Here is a 21,733-nt window from a genome sequence, read left to right on the forward strand (position 1 = left end):
AGCTCCCCACGAAAGACCAAGAGTGCACCAAGAAAATCCTACATGGTGCGATCTTACTTTGACATCTTGCTTCTAACCAAACAACAATTTGTTCTCATTACGTCATTGAAGAGGTCAGCCTTCTCATGAACAGAGAGAGCTGACCTCAAGTACCTGATTTAGTTCAAGAACCTCTTTTTTCTGGACCTAGATCGAGATGCCATTACTCGATTTAATTGAGTGCGCTCTTATCTCCTGCAAGTAATAGCTTCAAACTGTACATGTGATGTCAAACATCCGTAGCTATTGAACAAGGCATCAAGAATCTAAAGTTATGATAGGCTACAGAGCCGAAAGAATAATGAATTCGTTTTTCTGTGTTCGACAGTAGTGCGCAAGCATATGATGGTTAAACGCTAAAATGTTCATATCATCTATTTCTCTACCTGCACATCGAACCTGAGACCTGTGTTGAGATCTAAAGTCCTGCGCCCAGCATTGCAGCCAGGAGATTTTTATGCACAATTATACAATTCCTTTGTTGACATTATAAATGGTAGGAATGCCACCCTTTCTCTAAAACTTTTCTTGAAACTATTCATCACCTCCTGGCAGAAACTCACACTTCTGCTCTTACAATCTCTTCTACAGTGTCTTGTAGTTTCTTGCATCAGAGCCTTCCTTTGAAACCCTCCCAATGAATCCTTCTCAACCAGTTGAACAAAATACTCTGTTTTCCGGAATAATATATAGAGACAACTTTAACTCATCCTCCATCTCTCTGCTTTCTTGTGTTTCAACTCATGACGCTTTTCTTCAAAGCTCTTTGTCCCCATCCAAAAACTTTCCAATGGAACGTCTATCCAAGCACACCGTTGAGGAAGGGGAATCAGGAGAGCCAGGAGTTATTCCAATAAATTTTCGAAATAAACAAGCTCAGGCTTCTGATGCTTTGAAAGAAAAGCCACGAGCAAGTGCCGCTCATCAAGTGCCTGAAGCACCAATCTCAACCGCTAGGCGGATGGTTCGCCAATGTCCGAATGGTGCTTCAGAAGATAATCTGAATTATGCAGAGAAAGCTTCGAGGTCGACTAAACCATCCTGCTCCAATACTCCTGGGGTGAATCCACAAAAAGAACCAATTGACACGACTTCAGAATCAATTACAAATGAAAACAAAGAAAATTTGAAACTGATTGTGGAATTGCTGATAGAGAAGATTTCTAACTTGGGCTCGAGAAGGCTACGGAAGAAATACAATTTTGAGGCACTTCACCGTGCTTTGACTGGACAAACCGGTGTATTGTTTCTTCAATCGGTGCGCGAAGACGAATTCGAGGAGGAGGTGGAGCATCTCTTTGAATGCTTGCAGAAAATTGAACTGTGGAATATCTTTAACAAAGGTTCATCTGGAGAAAATCTAGAGTTAGCTGTAGACTTGGTCAAGAAACTCATTGCAAGGCCAGGCCAGGTTCCTACAAATGCCGTGGCTTTGACCCTTGTTAATGAATTGAAGACCCCTGAAGGACGAGCATTTCTTAGAGAATTGTCGAAGGTCACAGTTCCTCCGATAAACCGTGTTTGGTTCGACATGCTCAAGCTGGCGTGTGAATTCTTGTGCGCTTCGCAGTTCGAGATAGAGGAGGTCTCGCGCAAATCCTGGAATTATAACGAGCCCTTAGTTCAACGACTCGTGAAAGCTTTTGCATCAAACGATGGGTTTAAAGCGTTCAAGTTCTTTTTCTTTTCCGACCAGTATGCCGGCGTCAAAGGTCGATTCCTCAAAGACTACCTCAAGTCTAAGTTGCTGTCAAAGCAGGCATTTTCTATGGCAATTTGCTCGAATTCAGGTACTACAGATGCTATTTTTGATGCATTATGGACCAAGCCGGGTTTGTATTTTATTCTTGCCTGTACTAATCAGAAAAATGTACCAAAGCCTTGGTTAAAGCGTCTCAATGAACCCTGCATTCTAGACGTGATTACTACAAGCGGTGATTGTCTCAAAACTCGGTATCATCCATACTTTGCTCGTTACATGCGAGCATCCCCTCTTTGCCCAGGTTGGCAAGAGCAGTTTTTTCAGATAGCGTATAATGATATTGATTTAGTCACATCCGGACATGTCAATACGATATACAACAACTTCACATATCATTCGATAACACCAGATTCTCGATCCCGTGCAGTCCTAGCCGCACATTTGAATGAAGTTATGTCAATCATCAAATCTCAATCGGATTATCTCAAAGCAACACTTACCAAAACTCAAAATTTCATCAAGAACAGCTGCAGAGCTCTTGTATCAATGAAGAATGGCGACAATGTTGCTTTTCAACCTAGACAATTCTTCGAACTTGCTGAGAAGTGGGAACAGGGTTACAGGAAATTAGTCGAACAAAATATTGCTTGTCTAGTAAACAATACCTGGCTTGGTGATTTGAAAGAAATGACTCCAGAGGCGCATCAAGAACTTACCGCATTCAATACTAAGACAGAAACGAGTCTTTTAAGCTTTTTGAAGACTACAAGGTACATGGTACATGTTCTCGAAGGTGGACGTCTTTACTTTGAAGTACAAAGAAATGCAGGGCACGAAACCAGTATTGGAGACGCAATTTTCTTGATGAATGGTGCTAGCTCTGCTAAGAATATCAAGTCCACGGTTGCTTCTGTTCAAAACAATCTACTGATATATGAGGACAATATCCGTCATTCCACGAGGGATCTGAAGTTTAGTAGGTATCTGAACGAAAGGCTCATAAATGAATTTCTCATGACATGGTCCGAAGAACTACTCGGAGAAACCTCTCCTCTTTTAGATTGGGTCGGTGATGCAGAAATTGCTCAGCTAAGAACATGGGTGTTTTGGCCTGGCCGTGTGTGTTATCCATATACGTTGCCATTTGACTGATCGCGGCCCTGTTCCTGGTTAAGGGATTTGCATTATTCTCATTCCAACAATAAGACAGGAAATGGCCTTGTATCTTTTTGATGTCACTAACTTCGCGTGTCGGAATTGGGTGCCTTGCGTATCTACTGCCTTACTTAGATGTGGTAGCCCTTTCTCAGGCTCCCTCTCCTAAATCCAATTCCTCATTGCCCGGTATAGCAATGGTTCATCTCTTTCCTATCATCTTTTCAAGAGACATCGGAACACGAAAAAATCAATTTAATAAAATTACTCATAATAGATGTTCAACAGTAATTTCACTTGAGCCCCATTTTGTCAGACCCTCGAGCACAGGGTATAGGAGGGTGGCCAACCAAAACTGTATTATGTGAGAGTCTGCATCTCGATAATTATCAGGAGATAATGCTCAATCACAATGACTTCTGGACGCCTTGTACAAGACTGACAGAATTCTCAGCGTCGATTCAAGATTTGCCTCGAATTGCTACAGTCTTGACTGATCATGGACTGATCTCGTACTTCCCCCTAGCAATTTCGTTGTCGATTGATCGCGTTTGAAAGCGTTAATTCATTTGGAGGCTCTAGCTTTTACTCATTGTTTGTTGTATTGTTTTGTCTTTTAATATCTTAGTTGATAATTCCTATCTAATTATCTGTTTACTCATATATTACTCAAGTTAACAACCTGTATTGGTTGCCCTATATAATCGAAGCCCTACTTATAGCCCAAGCTGGCCCAATGGTCAAATCTCGGACAAGCCGATGAACTTCCATCTAGCTATCGAAGACTTATCATTGGGCTCTCTAAGGCTCACGGGCCGCCATAGCGGCGCAAAGCTTCTGTGCTGTACTACCATCGTTCTGAAGAGCTTCTGTTTTTATACTTCCTTGTCCTAGCGTCAAGGGGTATCTCGATATTCTTCATTCGGTAATCTAGTGACAAGACTCTGCTAGCCAATAAGCCCTCATTGAACCGAATAGCCCTTCATTGCACTGAAAAGAAAATTCCTTGACCGCATTCATCTTAAATACAATTGCTTAGTGGAACACCAAATTTATTTGAGTCTGGAAAAGTCTTCCAACAATACGTCTACAAGGATATATCTCGTCAATTGTGCCATCAGAACCGAGTTAGAACCAATAATATTGTAAAAGTTTCTCAATAGTTTCGAAAATTTGTTTGAGCAAAACATGAATTAGAACCCTTTATGTCAATTCTTCCGAATCCCTGATCTTACACACTACTTTCTTGTTCAGACAGAGTCGATGCCAAAAGCAAGCGGCTTCTTCCTCCCAACTTCAATGTAAAACGGAACACCTGAAAATTCACAAAATGGCTTGAAAACATCTTTTGGAGCTTGACGAAATAGCTCACCAGTCAAAGAAAGTCCTTCGTCCATACTCTACATCTAATTGACTACAGTCCATCTTCACTGTTGAAATAGCCGTGCGCAATATCTCTTTCAATTTCTATAAAGAACCGCTAAATATAACACCAGACCATCAATGAAATGCTAGTCCTTTTCTGCCACATTTTTCCCATCGTCCCACACCTCAACGTCAACAACACAGCCAAACAAATATCAAAAAAATTCCCACCGCGAAATTCCGCTCATAATCTCCCCCAAAACAACTCCCACCCCCGTCCAAAAAAATTCCATTCTCCACTTTTTAGGCCCTCAATTGGTAGATGGCCAAAAGCCGAGTTCGCATTTCGCAACCACTCTGCAGTGGTATAGTAGTCATATATATTATATAGAGAATGCCTCGTCGAAACTGTAGCTAGAATCGTAAAATGCTTTCTGTCAACGAAATGGGCGAGCTCCGAAACTGCGACTATGAAATCAAAGAGCAAGACCGATACTTGCCCATTGCCAACGTCACCCGAGTAATGAAGAAAGCGCTACCTCCAAGCGCCAAACTTTCCAAAGAGGCACGCGAATGTGTCCAGGAATGTGCGTCTGAGTTTATCTCATTTGTTACGTCGCAGGCGATGGACCGGTGTCTATTAGAAAAGCGCAAAACGCTAAATGGTGAGGACTTGTTGCATGCGATGTTCAGCCTTGGCTTTGAGCATTATTCGGAATTGCTCAAGATTTATTTGGCCAAATATCGGCAGATGGAGCAGCAGATGGAGCAGCAGAAGCGTGGCAAGCTGTCGCCGGAGGTGATCTTCAATGAGCAGAGCGAGTCGGAGATGTTGGACGAGCTTGAATTTGGTGAGCTGGAATTTGGTGACTTTGCGGAATTTGGAAATGAGTCTATTGCTTGAGGAATTGATGAGCAGAGATGACTAGAGATGACTAGATCTCCGTGTAGATATATCAGCAAGTTGATCTAGCTGGTTGCCGAGCAAATTGATTTGCAGCTTGATTAAGCGGATGATTGTATGTGCTCTGTTTGGAATGATCCGATTATACATTCGCAAGTTTCGGCATTGAGGGTTTCCATTCTGTGCTTCAAATGGGCCGATTAAAGGGCGCAGGTCATTCTCTATGAAAATGAAACTAATTTGATCGGAACGATTTATCCCGAAGTCTCTGTTGGCTCTATTGACTTTGTGTTTTCTGTTATTTGAGTGATAGCGAATCCATCACGTTTCTGAGACTGATGAATACAACAAACGTATAACGCAAATTCCCATTTATTGACGATTCCGCAAGTGGCACAATTATCCGCAATCATTTTTTATGTTTCTCATCTCGCTACCCATGGATCAAAAACACAACCGACTCACTTCTAGGCCTAAAGATTGAGAAATTGAAAGAGAACAAGATCTCACGACAAAAAAAAAGAGTCCAGGATTCGAAGAATAACCGTCAAAGAGATTTCATATCTCTACTTTTCACACCTCCACCCACCGGCGCATACAATACCCAACATACCTCACTCATCAAAACACACAACGCTCAAAGCGACCACTTCAATTCCAAAAAAAAAAACAAGGCTCCAGTTTATTCATCCAGTTTCCACTATTCGCGCGACCAAAACCCTTCTCCATCCCCATACCTATAAATATACCCAGTCCTGTCAATTACGAAGAAATACGAACTAGTGCATGTCAAGGACCCTGGCTGGACCAAAGCGGACGTTACCCGGAGCAATTTCAGAAAAGATATGGGAGTACGAATTTCCAAAACGATCCAATCTCCCCTGTTTTTTTTCTGCAGGCGGCCTTTAGCTTCCGCTCTCAAACCTAACAATTCTTTTCGTGAATGAGTGCGAAATGAGTACCTTCTGCCAATAACAGGAGTCAGTAGTATAGGCCACGTAGCGGGCGGAGCACACGAGATTCATTAAATTCAAGTCAACATCCATTAAGTAAATCGTAGTCTAGTCCAAGCATCCGCTTTTCACTAGCGCTTTTGCCACTCGTACATCTCCGTTATAGCCCTGTTATTTTTTTCCTTCTGTCAACTCACACCGCACACCCGTGCACCGCACACTCCATCTGGATCGATTCCTCCAATTTACCTGTTAGACTTGACTTTACCTTCTTCTCGCCGTCCGTACCTCACAACCCATATCTTCCCTATCCACTGCCTTCGAAGCACTCCCTAATAACCAGTTGCCCCGTCCCCCTTCCTGCCTGTCCGAAACCCCTATCTACTCCACAGTACCATTACAAAACCCAATGATCAAGTCCTTCCGCAAATCCAAGCGGCTGTCCAATTCGCTGGGTCTGTCCAAACATCTGATATCACGTGTCACGTCGGGACAGCTCACGGCGGCCGATTTACATCAGGTCCACGAAACTCCACTGAAAGTCATAAAAGCACTTTACGATTATGAGCCACAGGGTCCTGGCGAGCTCCGCTTCAAGTGCGGTGACTTCTTCCATGTTTTGCAGGAGGAAGGCGCTTCAGGACACGAGGCCAACGGCTGGTACGAGGCCACCAATCCTGTGACCCAGCAACGAGGCATGGTGCCCATATCTTACTTCGAGGCGTTTAGTAGAACACGCCAGTCGCAGAAAAACGACAATGTCATTGATCAGGGGAATCCTATCAACAGCAAGCTCCCTGGTGGCCGTGGTCTGGGTTCCAAACAGCTGAATCAGGCCTTGTATGCCGTGGCCATGTTTGATTTCAAGGCCGAACGGTCGGATGAGTTGGATCTCAAGAACGGCGAAAGCTTGATCATTTGTGCGCATCATGATTATGAGTGGTTTATTGCAAAGCCCATCACTCGCTTGGGAGGCCCGGGGTTGGTGCCGGTGCTGTACGTCAAAATCATTGACATGGCCGGCTCCACGGGCTTGAATAATGTTTCTCCTGACGACACCGTCGGGATTATCAATCTCTTCCAGGTGCCCACGGTTGAGCAGTGGAAGGTGCAGACTGCCAGGTATCAGGCGCTGAGTATTCCCTTGGGACAGATTTCCCAAAGCGAACCTTCACTGACAGCCAACTCGCAATTTTTCAATAGAGACGGCCCTGGGTCCAACCGGCTGTCGCTCAGCTCCTCCAGAACGTATCTTTTGGAGGCAGGCGTTGACTCCTACCAGCTAGAACATGGCCGGTATCAATACTCCGTGGTGGCTCGACTCTCCAACGGGAAGACGCGCCACTTGTATAGATACTACCAGGACTTCTACGACTTGCAAGTGAAACTTTTGGAAATGTTCCCGGTCGAAGCCGGCAAAATGGAGAACAGCCGACGCATCATTCCTTCAATCCCCGGTCCGTTGATCAACGTCAACGACTCCATTTCCAAGTTGAGACGTGAGAAGCTCGACCTCTACCTCAGAGGCTTGATTTCCTTGCCCGCTCATATCTCGCGCTCTGATGACGTGTTGGCGCTTTTTGACGTTCTAGAAAATGGCTACGATAGAGAAGTCGACACTCGCGGCGATAGAACTTCCAAGCCTGTCATGCAGAAATCCAACTACCAACAAGACCGGTTGTCACAATATTCCAACTTACAGTCGCACATGCAACGCAACTCGTTGACACCTTCGCTGGACTCACCAATTCAGCGCTCTCGCTCTTCTCTGTCTACCAACGTATTGAATAATCTATCAGCCAACAACACTAGCATGAACACATCACACCAGTCTGCCATGGGCGGAGGCAGCGGCGAGAAGTCCAGCAAGATCAAGGTCAAGTTCTACTATGAGGATGATATCTTTGTGCTTCTTCTACCCGCCAACCTCAGGCTTGCTGACTTGCGAACGAAGCTAGCGCGTAGACTCGATATTGATGCCGGCGAGCTTGGTGTGCATCTTTTTATTAAGCGCGATTACGACGAATTCATGGATTTGAATGGCATCAACACAGACTCCCTCACAAGCGACCAACGCGAGCGTCTCTTCCAACTTGTGGTAGACGATGACATGAAGTTTCAGCAGATTTTGGTGGACAAGAGCAAGGTTGTAATTTTGACCGATTAAGTTGCGAAAATCGCATAATAGAGTAATTCGATTGTCATCAACGAATGAGCCAATACCATGTAGATCAAAGACAATACTTTTGGCATACTACGAAGAGAATGGACAAACATGAAGGATAAATATCCAAAACTGTTCCTTGGCTGAATTTTGTTTCCGCTCCATTTCGAGAATGCACTGTAAGCACCGTTGCAACATAACCCATGAACGCTGGAACACGCAGCCCAAAAAAGTGAAATAGGAAAACAATTTCAAATAAGATTTTTCATTTTCCAATTTCGTAATAATCCCGCTTTCCTACCCCAGTCTTACTCTGATCTAAGATGGCATATAGCGCGTATTAGCGACAGGTAAATAAACACCAAAAAGGCATGCAAAACACATTGTAGCCGCAATAACAAAATTTGACGAATCACGATCTTTCCAATCTCATAAACGCATCCAGAAAACCATAAATCCCGGGCCATGTCTCCAGCAAAAGCTGCGCAACAACGTGTTCTGGCTAAAAGAGGCTCCAAAATACCCCGGTCCAAAACGCCTCCACAGGGCTTGGGCTTGACAATCCGCAAAATTATTGGATTGGTCACGCGGCCCTTGGGCGGTGATTACTTTTCCGAGCCGACACCGCTTCTGCTGGATGTAGACTTCCATGAGACAGGTGAACAGGAAGAATCAGCAAAAGAGGATGAACAAACGCCAATACAGACGGAAGAATACATTGATGACGATGCTATAGTTGAGATAGAGGCACCAGAAACACCAGATACGAGTGTCATGCGCTTGCGGCGGTCGCTGCGGGTCAGTAAGCAGACCAGAGCGCATCTGAGAGCTGAACGGCTCCAAAACAAGAAGAATAGGCTGGAGGGCGGTACTGTGTCACCTGCGGTAGCCACTCCAAACTCAAGAAGGAGAACTTCAAAAAATTCCGCGCAAAATCGTAGTGCTTCTGTAATTAAGAGAAAATTTCAGACCTTTGAAGGAACGTCCACAAGCAGGGACCCCGAGACGCCTCTGAGGAGAGCTGCTGGCTCTAATGCTGTTAAAATAGGCTCTGGAATAAAGCTTGCAGCCGAAGAATTCGTTTCACTCTCTTCCGGTGAGGATATTGGGGCATCTAGCCCACCACGGAGGCCTGGCTCCTTGAAGGACGTTTCACGAGAAACTTCAGAAAGGGTTATCGATGCACCATCTACGAATTCTATGCCGCAAGATGCCACACTGCAGTCAATAGCTAGAACATTAACTCCAAGAAGGACTCTGACATCAACTCCCACGAAACAATCTGACACGCCTGACAATAAGGACAAGAAAATTGTCCAGAAGAGAAGAGCCTACAAGAAATACCTTAGAACGAACAAGCGACTTAGTATTAACCCATCCTCGCCTTCCGACACAGAGGAAAGCGAGCATGAGAGGTCTCTGGCTGGAGGTTCGCCAAAGAATAAGCCGCAGGTTGCCGAATTGTTAGAGGATGGAAGTAAAATATTTGAATCATATAACACAAAGATGATGAATGAGTTGATGGGCCAACAAAGCTTTATCGAAAACCTGGAAGTCATTGAGGAACCATCGGTATCATCGGAGTCGAAAATTACTCATCTGAAATATTCTGTTGATGTTGAGACAGATGATCATAAACCAGGAATTCTACGGTCTAGTTTGCAAAACCATGAGAATGCTAACATTGTCGAGAATGAATCTCAAGTGGCCATAAAGCTGTCTGAACTGTCTTTGGATAGACAGCCGCCCCCGAATTCAGCGGAGTCAAATTCAAACGAGTCTGTATCTCCCGTTTTGGCAGAAACACAGTTTTTTTCCGCCCAGCCAGCTACTCTGCTCTTCGTTGATTCAAATGAGGATGGTGTGAATGTAGTTGACGACATCGAAGAATTGCAGCGTTCGAAAGATACTTCGGACTCAATTGAGTTCAATATCAGGAATATAAACGAATCGCAATTATCATCCGAAGCTTTGCCAAGTAAATCCGATTCGTTTTCAATTTCTCAACCAATAGACTCTTTGGCAGAGTCTGCGCCATCGGCATCTGCAAAACATATTAATGATCGTCAGCGCTTAAGCTCTGATGTGATTTCAAATTTTAACGGTTCTTCTCTGCAAGGACCACGCAACACAAAGAAGCACCGACATACAAACATCGATGACCCAAAACGTCGATGTGATGAGGAAACACGGCAAGCAGAACTTATTGATAAATTGTTGCTTGCCGAAGAAAAAAATCTTGCCTATAGGCAAGAACTCAAGCTTGTGAAGGAGAAACTACAATCGATGGAAGAGAGACTTTCCGAAGCTGTGCTACGAGTCTCCAAGGATCTGGTCGCTTATGGAGTCGATGAATCTGATACAGCTGTCCAAGATGACGAATACTTGCGAGAACCTTCTGCAAAACGTTCGAAACTCAATAAGAAGCGTCAAAAAGGTTCAGAAAGAAAACTCAATCGACAAAAGAGTAGGGACACCGCCCGAGGCGCTTCTACTGATCGGCAAATTGCAGATGATCATACAACTGGCGAAACAGAGGAGGTTAGGGATCAAGAGCAGGAAATGATTAATGCAATGGAACCTCTTGAGGACCTTGACGATATTATATTCTATTCTGCACCGCAAACTCCAACCGGTGGTCTGTCACAGAAACCGTCTGCGTCGAATTCATCAAGAGCCGAGAGGCTCCGACAACGAAGAAAAGCCAAAACTGAAGTAGCGGCCGATGGAAAAGCATCAGGATCCGAATATGAGCCTGAATCTAAAGCAGAAGAATCTGAAACTCAGCAAGAAAGAGAACCAATTGTGCAACTGAAGTACATCATTCCACCTGCTTGCAGAGAAATGGATCAAGCTCTCCACGATGCAAAGCCTATACATCCGTTGCATCAGCTGCCTTGGAACTATGTCAATCGGGTTTTTGAACCGCCTTTACCCGCATTAAACCAGTCATCCAAAGACACGGCCACCGGGTCTCCCGTCCCTTCTAAGAGAAGAAAAAAGAATGGCACATCAAAAGCTAAAAGCTCGGCCAAAGTCACACTTCAGCGGGCGCAACAGGAATCTGCTGTGATTGAGGCCGAGAGGGAGGAGTCATCCACAATTGGGTCAGAACCACTCACACGGGCTCCAGAAAGAGAGCAATCATCTACAACTGGGTCAGAACCACTCAGACGAGCTTCAGATATCGAACAATCCGCCATGAACACCAAAATTGTTCAAAACAAACAACGCAGCCTTGATGAATTTATTAATCGTACCAATCAAACAACACAACAACCCTATGAGCTCAGGCATCATGAAACGAGCACAGATCAAGTGATAGCAGTATCCCGCCCGAATGAATTAGAACCGGGAGTTAAGGTCGAGCTTTCGCAGACGAGTTCTCGAAGAGGTACCAGACAAGTCGAATCCGATCTTCATCAGACTGCGCCAATAGTATCCCTGAGTTGCGCGCCTATCTTGAACCTTGTTAAGCCTCATCTTGATCCTTTAATGGGTTCTGAATCTGATCCCGAGTCCTCAGAAGAGGAAGCAGATCTGAATTCAAACAAACCAGCGTCTCAAACTCGGTTAAAGCAACAAGAACCACAGAACACCCCATCCCCATCGCCTTCTCAGTATGTCTTCAAACGCGAAGAGACTACTAGCCCAGTCTGCAGCCAAGATTCTGCGAATTCCAATGTGCTAACCAAGGAGCCACTGGCGGGAACGTCAACATTTCTCGAAACATCCACACAATTATCCTCCACAAATCCCGCCACAGATCTACATGAGAACGTTACATCTACCGCTAGCTCCTCCAGACAAAACATTACCAGTCTCTCGGAGTGGCCCTCAGATAATATCCAACCCAACAATTCCGCGTCAGAGATTGTGATCCCCAATTCTTCCCAATCCTCGCGGCACCCTCAGAAATCCATGATAGAAACTGGCATCCAGTCACAAGAAATCAATAGTTCAGCAGAAGATCCACCTCCTCACGATCGAAACTTCAGGCCGCCTGTGCAGAGGAAAATTAAGAAATAATTTTTCCTATTTCGGTTTGGCAACTTCTAGCTCAGGATGCTCCAACCAATAAGGACGAACTGAGAATATTCAAGATATGAATTCCAATTCACCAAGCAATTGAAGAAGACCGAATTCTCCCGGAAATTTGTTTGCCCATTTGTCAGCCGTTCTTTGAGATTCTCATCTCGGCTAATTCCCAGCCACCCCGGCCGAACGCTTCCTGCAGTCCGACGTCAAATTGGATGTGTTCCAGACAGCCACAGTGAGTAATTGCGGTGTAGTATATAAGCTCAGAGATTTATCAGACTCTGGTCAACCATTGAACAAATTAACCAATTGAGGTCCGGGCAATCATAGCGCGCGCAGAACCCCAAAAGCAATAACAGCATCCAAGCAACCCAGGAAACAAAAGATGATTTCTCCAAAGTACGCCTTGTCACATTACTATTTCAAGGGATTGACAAACCCACATGTGGTCAACTTATACTTGGACTACAACTGTCCATTTTCGGCCAAAATGTACTTCACGTTATTCAAGACGATTCCACAGGTCCAGAAAAAGCATCCAGATGTGTTCCAATTTGTGTTTGTGAACGTGGTGCAGCCATGGCATCCACAATCGGTGTTACTCAATGAGTACGCGCTTGTGGTTGCCCAATTGCTTCGCGAAAAGGCTCCCGAGAAATCCAATGAATTGTTCTGGAACGTATCGTACGAATTGTTCGCCAACAAGGACAAGTTTTTCGACAGTGTGACCTCCAATGTTGGCAGAAACGACTACTACAAGCTCATCAACGACGTGGTGTTTGATAAGCTCGAGCTTCCCATTACCAAAACCGACGTCTTGGGCAAATTAGAGATTGCAGCCACAGACTTGGCCAATGCCTCCAACGCTGGAAATGCCGCCATTGCGGACGTCAAGTACTTCACCCGGTACTTGAGAGGTGTGGGTGTTCACATCACACCAACCGTGAGTGTCAATGGCATTGTTGCCGATCTGTTGTCCAGCGCTAGCACAACCGAAGAGTTGATCAAGGTATTTGAGAGCTTCCAGTAAGTGGTGTATAATGAATGTAAATGAACTTGAGGAGATGTAAATATAGAATATAATCGTAAACTTTCCGTCATAACTACCTTAAGGAATGAGAGTAAGACGGTTAACAGAGAAAGAAACACTTTGAGGTTATCTTGCTAGCAACAAATTTATTTCCATCGGAAGCTGGTCTCGTATAGTGGTTAGTACAGTTCGTTGTGGCCGAACAAACCCAGGTTCGATTCCTGGGACCAGCACTTCTTTTTTGTCCTGAAAATGACCTGCTTTTTTTGGCTCCTATCATTGCCCTGGGGTTACCCGCTCAACCCATACATACCATTCTCAAACAGCGTCCTCGTATTTTTTTTCCAACAACTACCTTCAGAAGTATGTGAGATCCATTTTTTAGTGATGACAAACCTAATCGTGTTGCTTGAAGTTTCGATGTAAGCCACAATAAGACTACAACGGTATCTGAAAATATTGCAAAAAACGTAAAATGCTAACCTTTAGGATTGAATTCTGAACTTTCAGGATAAAGCAGTAAAAAATATCGCCTAAAACGTCTTTTTGGCGGCTTCAACTGTGGCTTGTTGAAACCACAGCTCCTAAATAAATCCCAGAGGCGTTATCACAGGCTTTAGAGTCAAGTATTCCAGTTTCTGCCTGTAATTTTTGCTGGACAACACGTAGTGTAGTAGCCTAGTATCCGTAGCGCTCATCAGTGTTCTTGTCTTGCCAAAAATGCTGAAACGTAGGGGCAAGAACTTCAATCAGATATACCGTAATCCGCTCCCAGTGACACTCTCCGTGGACAAATATGGCCAGATCCCGCCGACGTCGCTAGCAAATCCTGTTTCATGGATTTCTTTGGCATGTCGCTTACTCTACATCTATAGCCATTTGCCGCCACGAGAAGAGCTCACAAAAGTAATTTCCGATGAAGACGGCTTGACGTTTTCCGTAGCGGATGACCAGGGAAGCATGCGTCTTTGGCGCCAGGGTTTTTTTGGCAAGGGAACGCTTTCACGGTCGGAACCTTCGTGGAAAGCTCGTGTAGAACAGCGCTTGGGACTCACAAATGCGGAAAACATCGCAAGTGAAGATGTGACTGCCGTGAGAAGAGGCGAGAGAAAAGCGTTCAAGGGACTACGGCAAGAGGCTCAAAAGTTGGAGCAGCTAGGCCGACTGAGAGTCCTCAATGAGGATGAACAGGCCAGGTACAAGAGCCTTGTTGATCAAATGGACGCCATGAGATTGGGCAAGGAGACAGCCGAGAGCGAGAGTGCTCTGAAAGATGAATCTGTTGCCACTGATAAGGGAGAGCCTGAGGACATTGGAAGAAAGGTCCAAGAATCGCTCAAGATATCTTTGGTCGAGGAAGATGATAATTTTCCCGTCTCAGAACTTCGAGAAGAAGACAGGACACTTATTGATCCTGAAACCAATACCCTTCGCGCCAATCTTGAAGCGCTCCAGCTTCAGAAAACAGAGGTGTTCTTCCTTCTGTTTGCCCTTGATGCAGTAAAGGTTTTCAAAAATGACTCGTCGCTTCTGCTCCAAGAGCTCTTCTACGCTTGTTTGGGCTCAAGCCATAGCCCTGATAACAAATTCCTATTGGACTATGTGGTATACCATCACTTCCGAAGCTTGGGCTATTGCGCACGGAGTGGGCTCAAATTCGGATGTGACATGATTCTCTACAAACGCGGACCGCCCATGCTGCATGCCGAGTATGCTGTTTTGGTTGTTCGTGATGGAGACTGTGGATGGACCGATTGGCCCGATTTCATGGCGCTAGCACGTGTCGTGGGTGGCGTCCGCAAGACACTCGTTTTGGTTTTTGTTGAATGCCCTACGCAAGAAGAGTTCGATGAAATTCTTCTGAGTGAGCTCGATCGATGTGCCTTGTCTAGGTTGTTCCTGAGGTACAAGGTGACAGAGGTGGTTTACAAAAGATGGTCTCCGAGCCGAACGCGCGACTGAAATATAGAGTCTTTGGTTGAAGTAAGTCCTAAAACGTTTTTTGCTCTTCTTTTACCCAATTCTTTCTCTCCAGTATTGAGCTCCAAGATTTGATGATAAATTGGCTGCAAAAAAAAGTTGGTTGTCCTGCAGGTGGTGCTCATTGCGCCGTACAGTCTCATCTTCAGAGACTTCATTTATCAACTTGAATTGTGGAGTTATCCAAAAATGAGCAGGGCCAATATTCTCCTAACCGAAAAAAAAAGCCTGATTTTTCTTTTCATTTTTCTATCTCGCTCCCACGCGTCTTAAGCCTTGAATAAGCTACTTTAGATGGATAAGTTTTCCTGCAGGACCGGCTCTCAGTGAATGATGAGACTCAAGGTATATAAAGCCCAGCCAAAATCCGGTGGGTTTTTTGCAGCCACTCTCTTATCTGCAGGACCATTTTCAATACGTCTTGTAAAGAAACCCAAAATCAAACACAACGCACTTTATGGCCGACATAAATTCTCTCATAAACCCTCCTACGGAAGAAGAAGATGAATACTTGCCTTCGGATGACGGACGGAGCGGCTCTGTGGCCGGAAATGGAATCAAAACCGAGGAAATCAAAACTGAACCAGAGCCAGAAACGGCAGTTGCTGCCGACGACTCCTTGAGCTCGTTTGACAAAATAAAGACCCATTTTCCTGCAGCACGTATCAAGAAAATCATGCAATCCGATGAGGATATCGGTAAGGTAGCCCAGGTGACTCCAGTGGTTGTAGGAAGAGCGCTTGAGATTTTCATGGCCAATCTCGTGGACCATGCGATTGTTGAGGCCAAAAAGGCCGGCGTTCGTCGTATTGCTGCGCTGCACATCCGTGCTGCCGTCGAGAACACTGAGCAGTTCGACTTCTTGGTGGATGTGGTTTCCAAATACCAGTCTGCTAAGAACTAGAGACTGGGCGATGTATATTAGCTGTATAGTAGTAAAAGTAAAGATCTTGCATGAGATTATGAGGTATGTATGAGGTATGAGCTGTAGGACTTGGTGTGGGGTCTATTGATGTAAAGCTGTAATAGGTGTAGTAAATGAGGCCTTTTATGGCTGCCGAGGGATTTATTTTTTTGTTGAATGTATTTCTTTATTTTTCGAATTTCTATCGCGCGATTACTATTTATCAGCTAGGGTATCTGGACCTGATAATTCACAAACCAGCACCCGTCAGGCAAACTCCTGAACTGAACACAAACACTTTAGTACGTAAATAGGGGCAAAAAAGCTTCTTGCTCGAGGCAGTAATTTTATATTTGGCGAGATCAATGACAAAAATCGCTTAAACTGCCATCGCTCAATATCACGATTCTGAAGTTCATCTTCTGGAGAATTCTCTCCCATCCGCAACAGTCACGATCACTTTCAAAAAATTTACAATTATTTTTTGCTACATTTTGATTCACAGAAGAAGCGGTCAAGAATCTTGCAAGAACTAGCGAACAATATGAGAGCCACAAGCGAACCACAAGTCAACCACAAGCCAATAAGCACCAGCCAATAACTAGGAAACAGCCATAAGAAAATGACTACTTTAATATTCCAAGTAATTATCTCTGAGATTCCTATTTCATCCAGTTGTGTGCAACTACAGACTCCCTCATCTTTTCGCTCTTGAAAGGCTCATTTCAACTGAAGTTTCAACCGATTTTTCTCTAACATTCTCTTTCCAATTTAAAGATGTCAGAACAATAAGAGGGCCTCGTGTCTCCTGAGTTTGTGGTGATTATTTCAGGTGGTTGGTGAGACCTGCAGATTGCCCAAACGGCGATTTCAGTTTTTGCAGCCAGAAAACAAAAAGGATCATAATTAGTGAAATTCTTGAACAGAAAATGTGTACTTCAAAAAATCTTGAAAGATGATGGATTTTGCGCAGAGAGTGCAGGTGCTTTGATGTAGGCTATGTTTCTTAGAATAAAGTTAAAAACATAACACGGGGTCAGATCGAGGACAATAAATCAATTGTTCGCCAACTCATTTTCCAGTGAGTTTATCTGATGCTCTGAATTTGCGATGCGTTTTGTACGTACATACTACGTGAAAGCCTGTCTTGTCATTATGGATTTGCTTGGTGTCTTTTAATTGAAGTCTTAGAAATATGAAACCATACTTAGAAAGAAAATGCTTTAGAATTTCAATGAGTATATTTGGTTTATTCTTACTGCAACTCTACCACTTCCTTTCCACCGTCCGTGGACAGCCTTAACATTTGAACCCCTTGTAGACAGTGTTAGATAATCAAAATCAAAAAATCAAAATCACAAATTCAAATCCAAAAATTCAAATCCAGAAATTATAAATCACCCTTTAGACCACTTCTGCAATTCAACTCCATATTCTTTCAGACAAACATATAGACACCACAAGTCATCGAAAGAAGGCAGAATCCCAAAGCAAAAGGCAGATCCATGGCTTTCTACAATCATGATACCAGATTCATTGTTTTCTTAAAAAAAAAATGAGCCCCACATCTCATTCCCACATCAACACCATTGATCCTCATCACCGGCATCACGTCCTGCGCATAACCCAAATTTTCCACTACCGTATATCTCCAGAATCCCACATACCTCCATCACACACAACGAGCACGTCTATATCCAACATTCCAGTCTAACCAAACCATTTCTATCACCCTATAATCCTATAAATCTGCTTTTCTCCGATGTCTCCGCCGCTCCTTTTCGCCAAATTCGATCCATCGCTAACAAACTTGGCCCTGGTGATTCAGGCATTGGACAGCCACCAGGTCCGCGTGCAAGCTTTGGTGGTTGCACAAGACTCGCTCAATACGCTGTTTCAGTTGAAAAAGGGCCAAAAAGTGGCCGCCATCGAATGGTTTTCGGACCTGCTATTAGCCCTTGCACTTACTTCTGGAGTCGTGCTAATCTACAGCCCGGCCGAGAACCAAATTGTTCGTGAGTTGCAGCTGACAACAAGCATGGCAATTGCTGACTTGCATTTCTCCAGTGTCACACACACGGCGTGGTGTGTGGACACCAACGGAACTTTGTGTGAGTGGGATGTGCACTCATATACTTTGATCCAGCAATTTTCACTTTCGGAGTTACTCGACACAACTGAGTCCGTGACCAAGTTGTCTACTGTGCTCCATAATTCCGAGCCTGCTCTTTTGGTAGGTACTCATAGCGTTTACTTGGTGGATGTAGTAGGCCGCCAGGTAGTAGCCCAATTCCCAGGCCATGTGCAGCCTGTGATTGCCATTGAACCGGCCAAATATGACGCCGACTTGTTCTTGACTGCGGCTGAGGGTGACCGCTTCATCAATGTCTACTCCATTTCTAAAAATGCTACCCGTTCCGTTTTGGTAGCCTCGTCATCTATTCGCCAGATGACTTTGGCAGGCTCCGCTGACCTGTCTGTAGTGGCTATTGTCACCGAAACAGGCTCACTTGAAATTTTTAAGGATCCATTGTCGTTCGATGTCCAACCTCTGGAAGTCTCGTCTAAGAAGAAACGGAAACAGCTTGCAGGCGCTAAGTCGAAACACTGCGATGCCACCATTCAATATGCGCGTCCTGCCGATGAAATCCGCAATCCAGCGGATCAGAGTTTGTTCATTTGTGCTGTTACTGCCACACATACTCATTTGCATGTCACCTGGTTGGAAAACGACTCCCTCTGTCGTTTCGACGCCGTTGCCTGGACCGATGGTGACTCTTTCACACTTCTGGGCCACAAGACCATCACCAAGGCCAAACAAAATATAATGGCCGCTACACATACCGTCCAGGGCCACGATGTTGCTGCTCCTAGACTTTACAGCGAACAGCACACTGTCATTACTGATGGAGGAATGTTCCAGGATGAGCTCGAGAATTTGGGAGATGACGACGACGAGACACTTGCCGAAAGACTAGAGAAGATTACAGGCGAAAGTACCCGAAAAAACGGCGTGTCTAAAAAGAGGCTCCAAAAGCACACCGCAGGATCATTAACCGTGGTGCTCTCGCAGGCGTTGCGTAACAATGACAATGCATTGCTAGAAACAGTCTTGATCAACAGAGACCCCACGATTGTTCAAAGCACCATTTCTCGTTTGGACTCGTCTCTTGCAGTGATTTTGATCGACCGTTTGGCCGAGAAGCTCACGCGTCAACAGCAGAGATTTGACCAAATGAACTTTTGGCTCAAGTGGATCATCATTATTCATGGTGGTGTCTTGTCCTCGTTGCCTAACGTCAGCCACAAGTTGGCCAACTTGCACTCTGTGCTCAACAAGAAGGCCAGCAAATTGCCTCGTTTGTTGGAGCTCCAGGGTAGAATGAGCATGTTGGAGCAGCAAAACAGCTTGAAGAAGGAGATTCTTCGTGGTGTCGATCTTCAAGGCGAAGATAGCGCCGAGGACGATGTTGAATACATCGAAGAGATCGACGACGCCGTTGAAGCTGGCGTTTTGGAGGAAGAAGAGGATGAGGACGATGACGATGACGAGATTGATGAAAATGGTGTTGATGACTTTGACATGAGTGACGTTGAGGAGGACGAAGAGTAAATACTTTTCCACATCTCCCGAATTCCGAATCAATTGACCAAATCCTGTCTCTCACAATACACCCGCATTCGTATTTGGATTCATATTTGTTGCATTACCCACTATATACCTCTTCATCTATAGACCTTTAATAATCTGAAAACACACAAAGAAGCACCAATTGAGTAGCAAATTCGCAAGAAATCAATATTTATTAACATTTTGAGGATTGAACAAAAACAACTTGTAAATCTTTTCTGCCTTTTTCTGGCGCCTGCCCCAGCTTTTATCTCTCTACCATGTTTCTTCTGAACTGGAGAAACATCTACATCTGTAGCATCGGCCTCCGATTTTTCTTCGCCCTTGCAAACTCATACATACATCCAGATGAGCACTTTCAAGCATTTGAGCCCTTGGCGGCTCTAATTTTCGGCTACAACACCCATCTTCCGTGGGAATTTACCGATGCTTATCCCGCCAGAAGTATGGCGCCATTGTTCATCGTATATTATCCGATGATGCTGCTCGCCTGCTTGGCTGGACTTGGGCCCATGCAGACATGGTATTTGGTGCGGTTGACGTTGATGGTAGTGTCGTGGATGGTGACAGACTGGGTTTTGTACAAGATGCTTCCCACGAAGCAGGAACGGATCAAGGCCATATTTTTTGTCCTGACTTCGTATGTTCTGTTGGTTTATCAGTCGCACACGTTTTCAAATTCTGTCGAGACCGTGTTGGTGATGGCCGTAGTGTACTTGATTAATGAGCTACGGTTCTTGAGATCTATACCGAAGGAACAATATTCTGTGGCCGAGGTAGCATACGCGGGACTACTGATAGGTGCCTTGAGTGCGTTTGGTATATTCAATCGCGTCAGTTTCCCGGCTTTTGTGCTTCTTCCAGCCATATTCTTGGTCGGCGCCGCTCTCCAATGGCCGGTCCTTATTCCGTGCCTATTTGGTGCATTTTCCTTCATGACTTTTTGCTGTGTGATTGTAGATACCGCATTTTATCAGAATATTCCAGTAATGACGGTATTACATGAGTTAGGAAAGCGTTCATGGATTGGCTACACCATTACTCCACTAAACAACCTCGTATACAACACTCTGGTCGATAATTTATCAACGCATGGTCTTCATCCATACTATACTCATGTTTTGATCAATTTACCCCAACTCTTGGGTCCGGGGTTACTCTTTCTCTTTGCCAAAGGAAAAAATGTCTACTGGAAAACCACCCCGTTTCTTTCTGCAGCCGGCGGTGCGCTCTTTTTATCGCTAATTCCTCATCAGGAACTTAGATTCTTGGTGCCTACCGTGCCATTGCTCTGCGCCTGTTTCGATTTGACAGTTTTTGAACGGTTCACAAAACTCAATGTATCTCTTGTTAGCTGGACCTTGAATTTGTGGCTTTTATTTAACGCAGCTCTCGCAGTTCTCATGGGCGTGTTTCACCAGGGTGGTGTTGTCCCAGCGATGGACTACTTCCACCATATGGACTCACAGCCTGCCTCCATTGTCTTTTGGAGAACATACATGGCACCTACTTGGATGCTTGGTGACACAAACAACTCTACGCAATTTGCTGTAATTAACGATGATAGCGCACTGCTTGTCTTAGACAAGTCTAAATTGTACACACTTGTGGATACAATGGGAATGCTGTTTGAGACGCTACAAGATGTTCTCAATCAATCGAAGCAGGCGCTGAAGGAGCTTTATGTAGTGATGCCTATAGCGTCATTCTCAGAGCTATTCAGCGAAAAGCAATACGAATTGGTTTGGAGTTATAGATACCACATGGACTTAGACCACCTTGACTTCAGCAACTTGGGTAGCCTACAACCAGGGCTCGGGATATATAGATCTCTTTTGTAATAATAATATACATTGGCGAATGCCATG

General features: G+C 44.6%; 8 protein-coding genes and 1 non-coding gene across 9 annotated transcripts; all 9 read left to right on the plus strand.

Moving 5' to 3' along the window:
• Window positions 1–676: 676 nt before the first annotated feature.
• Window positions 677–2,893, plus strand: PUMCH_001545 (uncharacterized protein; the record flags this gene model as incomplete). Its single annotated transcript, XM_063020591.1, has 1 exon — window positions 677–2,893. One exon carries the CDS (start codon window positions 677–679, stop codon window positions 2,891–2,893), a length of 2,217 nt encoding a protein of 738 aa, XP_062876661.1.
• Window positions 2,894–6,527: 3,634 nt separating this feature from the next.
• PUMCH_001546 (uncharacterized protein) lies at window positions 6,528–8,285 on the plus strand (the record flags this gene model as incomplete). Its single annotated transcript, XM_063020592.1, has 1 exon — window positions 6,528–8,285. The coding sequence occupies one exon, from the start codon at window positions 6,528–6,530 to the stop codon at window positions 8,283–8,285; it is 1,758 nt and encodes a 585-aa protein (XP_062876662.1).
• Window positions 8,286–8,747: 462 nt separating this feature from the next.
• Window positions 8,748–12,311, plus strand: PUMCH_001547 (uncharacterized protein; the record flags this gene model as incomplete). The annotated part of the gene is made up of 1 exon (XM_063020593.1): window positions 8,748–12,311. One exon carries the CDS (start codon window positions 8,748–8,750, stop codon window positions 12,309–12,311), a length of 3,564 nt encoding a protein of 1,187 aa, XP_062876663.1.
• A 394-nt stretch (window positions 12,312–12,705) lies between these two features.
• PUMCH_001548 (uncharacterized protein) lies at window positions 12,706–13,350 on the plus strand (the record flags this gene model as incomplete). Its single annotated transcript, XM_063020594.1, has 1 exon — window positions 12,706–13,350. One exon carries the CDS (start codon window positions 12,706–12,708, stop codon window positions 13,348–13,350), a length of 645 nt encoding a protein of 214 aa, XP_062876664.1.
• Window positions 13,351–13,511: 161 nt separating this feature from the next.
• On the plus strand, window positions 13,512–13,583 carry PUMCH_001549. Its single transcript has one exon. It is a non-coding gene; the product is annotated as a tRNA-His (tRNA).
• A 487-nt stretch (window positions 13,584–14,070) lies between these two features.
• PUMCH_001550 (uncharacterized protein) lies at window positions 14,071–15,312 on the plus strand (the record flags this gene model as incomplete). The annotated part of the gene is made up of 1 exon (XM_063020595.1): window positions 14,071–15,312. One exon carries the CDS (start codon window positions 14,071–14,073, stop codon window positions 15,310–15,312), a length of 1,242 nt encoding a protein of 413 aa, XP_062876665.1.
• A 475-nt stretch (window positions 15,313–15,787) lies between these two features.
• On the plus strand, window positions 15,788–16,234 carry PUMCH_001551 (uncharacterized protein; the record flags this gene model as incomplete). Its single annotated transcript, XM_063020596.1, has 1 exon — window positions 15,788–16,234. The coding sequence occupies one exon, from the start codon at window positions 15,788–15,790 to the stop codon at window positions 16,232–16,234; it is 447 nt and encodes a 148-aa protein (XP_062876666.1).
• Window positions 16,235–17,996: 1,762 nt separating this feature from the next.
• PUMCH_001552 (uncharacterized protein) lies at window positions 17,997–19,847 on the plus strand (the record flags this gene model as incomplete). Its single annotated transcript, XM_063020597.1, has 1 exon — window positions 17,997–19,847. The coding sequence occupies one exon, from the start codon at window positions 17,997–17,999 to the stop codon at window positions 19,845–19,847; it is 1,851 nt and encodes a 616-aa protein (XP_062876667.1).
• Window positions 19,848–20,125: 278 nt separating this feature from the next.
• Window positions 20,126–21,706, plus strand: PUMCH_001553 (uncharacterized protein; the record flags this gene model as incomplete). The annotated part of the gene is made up of 1 exon (XM_063020598.1): window positions 20,126–21,706. The coding sequence occupies one exon, from the start codon at window positions 20,126–20,128 to the stop codon at window positions 21,704–21,706; it is 1,581 nt and encodes a 526-aa protein (XP_062876668.1).
• Window positions 21,707–21,733: the final 27 nt, after the last annotated feature.

Source organism: Australozyma saopauloensis, chromosome 2 (assembly GCF_035610405.1).
Source record: "Australozyma saopauloensis chromosome 2, complete sequence".
Classification (NCBI taxonomy): domain Eukaryota; kingdom Fungi; phylum Ascomycota; class Pichiomycetes; order Serinales; family Metschnikowiaceae; genus Australozyma; species Australozyma saopauloensis.